Consider the following 6,273-nt stretch of genomic DNA (forward strand, 5'->3'; position numbering starts at 1 on the left):
TATAAATATCTTAAAACAATATATATTTTCACATCTAAAGATAAATCTTTTATAGTAAAGAGTTTATAAATTTTTTTTTAATGATATATAAGTATTTAAGTTTATTATAAAATATTTGTGAAAAAAGATTGATAATTGTTTTTTTTTAATAGATAAAGGGTCTTTGTCCAAATATTATTATTTAATTGTAAGAGGTTTACAACAAGCCTCGTTCAAGAGAGCATATTAGTAGAAAAGAATTGGGAAGAAAACCTTCAGTTGTACCTCAAATAAGATTAAAAGCTGATCCTAATTACATTAAGATGGCATATTGCGGATCCCAAAAACAAATGATTGAATGTTCCCCACCATATGAATTGACCCTGAAACAATATTTCAATCTGCTACAAAGGTACAAGATTCTATCAAAGTTTTCAATTGTCTCTAAATCATCTAAACACCTTCTAATCAATAAAATATCTAATACTTGTCCTTGATTTATATCAAGTATACAAACATCTTGAATTCATAGATTAGTGTAACGTTAGCATGATCCAAATCCAAAATTTCTATCTTTTCCAGTTAATATTTCCTCAATCAATGAAACAATAGACTGCATTGTAAATTGAAAATAAATGTATATAGAATTTGCACAGTTTGCAAATTTATAGGATTGCTCAAAATCTCTTGCCAAACTTTACCAAATATAACAAGATATGAAATTCTTGTACAAATAAATAAATTGATTTCACATGAATCAATTTTTGTTTCCTTATTTTGATTCTGTAGAAAGCTACAATCTTCAAATGCTTCACATAAAAGGAATCTTTGTTAGCAACACATAGAAAAAAGAATGGAAAGAATGGCAATCTGAATATAATTTATATTCACATAAAAAAACTATACATTCAAAATAAAATAAACAAGCAGATATAAAGAGGAGCCAAAAACAATTGTAAACTGTTATACAAAACTGCCGGAACAGAAAAACCTAATAAATAAACTAATAAAAAATTAATCTAAATAAAACCAAACTCATGATGAGATATTAACACTTACAGTCACAATGATGTCATGAATTCAAAGATTGTTTAACCTATGCATCTAACTTCTGCAGATGCATTTTCTAAACATTAATCTTGAATTGACCATGGATATTTGACCATGAAGAGACAAATTCTGCAGATGGTTTCTGATTTCCAATCCCAAAAATTGGTCGATTCAACTCAAAACCGCTGCACATTTCCACCGTATCATATTTACTGCAACTTTATATACAATGAATGAACCCCAACTAATTCATTGCATTTTGCTTATCATATAAAACAAATAATCATAATCATAGACGGCTAAAAACGCGTTTCAAACTCGTAATCTCCGTAATCTTCGGCATTCAACTTCAACTTCATTGCCCTTACGATGACGTTCAAATGAAGAAATCTTCATTGAATCGTCATGACCACTTCTATATATTATTAACATTACATCACATTGCCAAGTTTCCATCTTAATGCGTGGCATAATCTAAGCCTAACTCCGTATATCCCAACTAGCAGATCTTAATTTTTGGTATCTTCAAGTCAATGCTGGTCTTTACATTTACTGTTGAAAAAACATCGAGTGATTCTTTATTTATCTGTTCTCTGCTTCTCTATTACACAAAATTTCTTTGTCTCTCTCTCTTGTATTTAGCTTTGAGGTTCCCATGGACAAGATTCTTGAAGCCAGGAAATACTCCTCTCATGGGGTCTCAGATGAGATGCACCAGGAGGTAATCACATCAATTATGTTTATTCTGAGATTGATTTTGTTAAAGTTTGTTTGTAATGATTTGGGTTTTGTTTGTTGTTAAAGATTGTTTATAATGATTTGAGAGACCTGGGTGTGGCTTGTTTCCAAAATTTTTTAACTAATGTTTGAGAGTTGTGCAGATTGTGGGTGAATTAAGACGTCTTGGCGATGAGAATCAGAAGCTCACAGCGATGATCAAGCGTATGTATAGCGACTATAATAGATTGCTCATGAATCAACAGGTAGATAATTTAATTGGAAGTAACTCTATCCGGTAGAATTTTCTTCAAGCAGGTTTCTAATCATTAGTTTTGCTTTTGTTTTATAGGAAGATTGTTGCAATGAATCTCTGAAATCAGAAGCAAAGAATCTGAAATTAGGGTTAGATATAGCAGAGGTAACAAATGATGAAGAACTCAACCAGGAGAGTATGGATTGTAGCACTGCACTTTCTGAAAGCTCGCAAGAGAAGCATTCTAAATCCTCCACGGACAGTCACTGGCTTTCCTCCAAGAAGAGGAAACTGAACCCTGAGTTGGAGCAAAGCGCAAATGGTGAAGGGAATTCGTGCATAGATGAGGATTTAGCGAGTGAAAAACCTCATGCACTGAGCAGGAGACCCGGCCTTCCAGAAGTACAACAGCGAAAGAAAATCTTGTATGTCCAGTCAAGATCAGACACATCCACGGTAAGAATCCCTTTGTGTTTTTTGTCCTAGGATTCAGGAAAAGCATATTTACACCGAAGAGAAAACCAAGATCAAAACGTACTCTTTAAAATGCCATAACCTAGTTATATTTTAGAGATTCTGGATTTCATTGTCTGTTTTAGGGATTACATTTTATAATCTATCATCTAGATGTTGAACACAATTATAGATCATAGATCATATTATGTGATCCAAAATATTAATGTACAAATTAACATTCAATCATTCTAGAAATAGTATGCTTAAAGAACAATAAATTAAAGCGTAAATAAATTTATGTTGTTGTTGTTGGATTTTATTGTGTGTTAATTTTTGCATCAATCTTTTTAATCATTCTTAATGATCCATCATCAGAATGTTGAACTTTGAAAAAAAAAATCAAGCTTAAAAACAATAACAATGATAGATTGTGAAAACCTGAATTCATTAAATATTTTCAGGTTAACGATGGCTGCCAATGGCGCAAATACGGGCAGAAAATGACAAGGAACAACTCATGGCCGAGAGCTTATTACAGATGTGCGGTTTCCTCTTGTCCAGTTAGAAAAAAAGTACAGAGATGCAGTGAAAATCCAAGCATTTTGAGCACGACTTATGAAGGAGAGCATAACCATTTGCTCAGTCCACTTGCTATGGCTGCCATGAACTCTGCTTCTGGCCATCTCTACCCTCCGCATAATACCCTAGGTTTAAGTGGGAGCAAAGAGTTGCCCTTTCCGGCTTCAATTGCTACCATCTCATCAACTGGTTCTTGTCCATCCATCACTCTCGACTTCACCGATGATCGTATCCCTCAACCTAACCCTAACCCTAATCTTGGATTACACTCACCAGACCCACAATCACAAACGGGAAGAATCATCCAGTCCAAAAGTCCTTCATATGGCAGCAATATGAATTGCAGTCAATTAGGGTTGGATCCAGTGGCATTGATTAAGGCAGATCCCAATTTTAATGCAGCGTTGGCTGCGGCTATAGCTGCTTCACTTATCAAATTGGGTGCACCATGTTAAGGTATGAACAGGGTGTGGAAAGACTTCATTCTGTTTGATATTCAATATCATATTAGGCACAAAAAGTTATCCCACTGCATGTACAGTCATGTACTACAATTTGTATTAAAATGTTTTTCTTATTTATAGACAAGAGACATCACTTACGAAAGTAAAACACCAGTATGGGATTGTAGTCTTCTGAAATGCAATCCATTATTCATGGAGGAGACTTTGACTTTGTTGGTTTATGTAATTTTGTGACATAGAATTGTAGTAATAACCTGCGAGTGACTCTTATTCAATTTAAAGGTTTGAAGAAAATGAAGCCCTGAATGCTGCAAATCAGGAGTTGGGCATGAAATTCAAGTGAGTGTTTTGGGAACTGTGAAATCAAATATTTATGTATAAAAGCATCTAAATCATAATGAACAATTCCTAATAACACCGTGTTTCAGCTTGATTTCCACCGTAATTTCACAACAATGGTGAATGAAAATCAAATACCCGATACCCAGTCAAAGATAGCAGTCACTATTTTGAATATTTAAGATTATATGTTATTGAAAGCCCATGGCATTTAGTCAATAATGCTTTTACAAGACGTGTTTTACTTCCTGATTACAGCTCAGAGTATGATCTGAACCGTAAATGATAATTTTTTATTTTTTCTAGTGGAGAATGCATTTATATCTGATGTGACCCACTAAAGAAAATCCTTACCCACACCAATATATTTACAAAACAAATATTTGATCCTCTTTAAAACACTCTACGGAATACAAAGCTACTTAATCTTGCTGAAATCTCCATGTCCTTGTATTGTTTCTGCTATGGCCTCTTCAAATAAAAAAATTGCTCTAAGTTTGCTTTAAAGGAGATCTGGTGGAAGAGGCTTCCTCTTTCGAAGATGGCTTTATTATATATGGAATTTACTATGCGTCAGTCTCTTATACATGATAACTCCTTCAGTCTGATATAACTTTAGGCGAATTCTACGAGGTAACGAGGAATGGATTCCTGAATTTTTTTCCTTGTTGTATAACGATTTTTTTATTGTACGCTCGTTGGGACAGATTAGTAGTGACGCCATTAAGATAATCCATGAAGTAGGAGACAAACGCCCTGTAGAAAATGAATATCTTTCGCTTAAAATATGAAAATAAAATATTGTATTGAAATATAGAAAAAATATAGCAATTTCTTGGTAATAAGAGAAATGGGATTGTAATTCTTTTTGGTGAAGTAAAATATGGAAACAAAAATTGTTTTTCTAAATGAACTTTTTTTTTTTATTAGATGTTTTATTTGAAATAAAACATACAAGAAAAGTTTGTAGATTCTTCAATGTATATTCTATGTGGCAGTAATGAGGAAAATGTGGTTCATCTATTTTTTCAATGTCATTTTTTGTTTTTAAATTCGGAGGCATTTGTGGCAGTGTTGAAGCTAGTCTACTATTCAAATTTCTTGCAAGCTTAGAATATCCTTCTTCATCATCTTCTTTCCATGGGGTTCTCTAAGATTTGGCTCTAGTTTTATTCTTTTCTAAATTTGGTTACAGCAAAGTCATAGAATCTCTTAAGTCCGCCAGCATCTTCTTAAACTAGTTTGGATAAAGATTTTCGATGTGCTCAATGAAAATATTGCTGCTAACTGTTATTTTCAAGGGTTCAGTCTTCTTCTACCGTTCACTTTTTAAGCCATTTCAAGCTTTCAAACATTAAGTGTGGCTTTTTTTTTAAGAAGGTGAATAGATGTGGTAAGTGGTGATCTTCTTATTCTATTTTTTTTTAAAATCAATATTAATGACTCTTTTTATGGTAAACTTGGTGTTGTTAGAATTGGAGTTATTGATTGTGATGGTGATGGTTATGTAATGGGAATCCGTTTTAATACTTTGATACATGTCTAACATATATTGGTGACTCTTTAGAAAGCTAGTTTTTGATTAAGGAAAAACAAGTTTTTAAGAGACCAAAAACCCTTTACAAGACAGGTTTTAGAAGGACCTGTAACCCAAACCGAAAGATAAACTTGAAAATCCACTCAAAGAAACAGAACACAATAGAGACTCGGCACAGCCAATCAAAAGAAGGGGAACAACAAATACCCCCATCAAACACCAACAGGCTGCAAAAAACCAGCAGCCCTAACCCAACTAGGAAGGATCAAGAATTTGTCCTACCCTTGTGGGATCGAAAGGTCATATCAAAAGAGGACTGGGACAATTTCAATTTTTTACTTTTAATAGTAATCCATCCCTCCTCAACCCTGGCAGCAGCATTTTGCCAAGAGGATGGATCCAGAATAGAGGACCTCCCAACATAAGGATGAACAGAGCAAGCATCCAGAGAGGCAGGAACAGCAGAGGTAGGGACAACAAAAGATCCAGCAGCAATCTGGGACATGGGTGGGTCATCCATTGAAGAAGAAGATCCAGCATTTTTCAAACGATCAGTCGAGGTGCAAGCATCCACACATTCCTGAGAAATAGAGGCAGCAACCAGAGGCACATCAGCCCGAGGAACCTGTGCCACCACCTGGGAGAAGCTTTTCTTTTTAACAAAATAGTGTTCAGAGGATGCACCCTTCCACCAAGTAACAGATCTTTTTTTCATTTTATTTGTTTCACACCGTGCAACAACATGTCCATCCTGGAAGCACTTTCGACATCTAAAGGGGATACCTTCAAAGTCGAGCAGTTGGACCCAAGATCCCAAGGAAGATTTAATCTCTAACTCAGCTGGAAGCCCTTTAGAGACATCAATGTTAACCAAAATCTGAGCATAAGTAGAGTGA

The 6,273-nt window shown here is 34.4% G+C and overlaps 1 protein-coding gene across 1 annotated transcript; it reads left to right on the top strand.

Annotated features, from left to right (window-relative positions):
- Positions 1–1,515: 1,515 nt before the first annotated feature.
- LOC131072590 (probable WRKY transcription factor 47) lies at positions 1,516–3,898 on the top strand. Its single transcript, XM_058008789.2, has 4 exons — positions 1,516–1,750; positions 1,911–2,012; positions 2,099–2,458; positions 2,920–3,898. Exons 1-4 carry the CDS (start codon positions 1,685–1,687, stop codon positions 3,490–3,492), a joined length of 1,101 nt encoding a protein of 366 aa, XP_057864772.1. The 5' UTR covers positions 1,516–1,684; the 3' UTR covers positions 3,493–3,898.
- Positions 3,899–6,273: the final 2,375 nt, after the last annotated feature.

Source organism: Cryptomeria japonica, chromosome 10 (assembly GCF_030272615.1).
Source record: "Cryptomeria japonica chromosome 10, Sugi_1.0, whole genome shotgun sequence".
Lineage (NCBI taxonomy): Eukaryota > Viridiplantae > Streptophyta > Pinopsida > Cupressales > Cupressaceae > Cryptomeria > Cryptomeria japonica.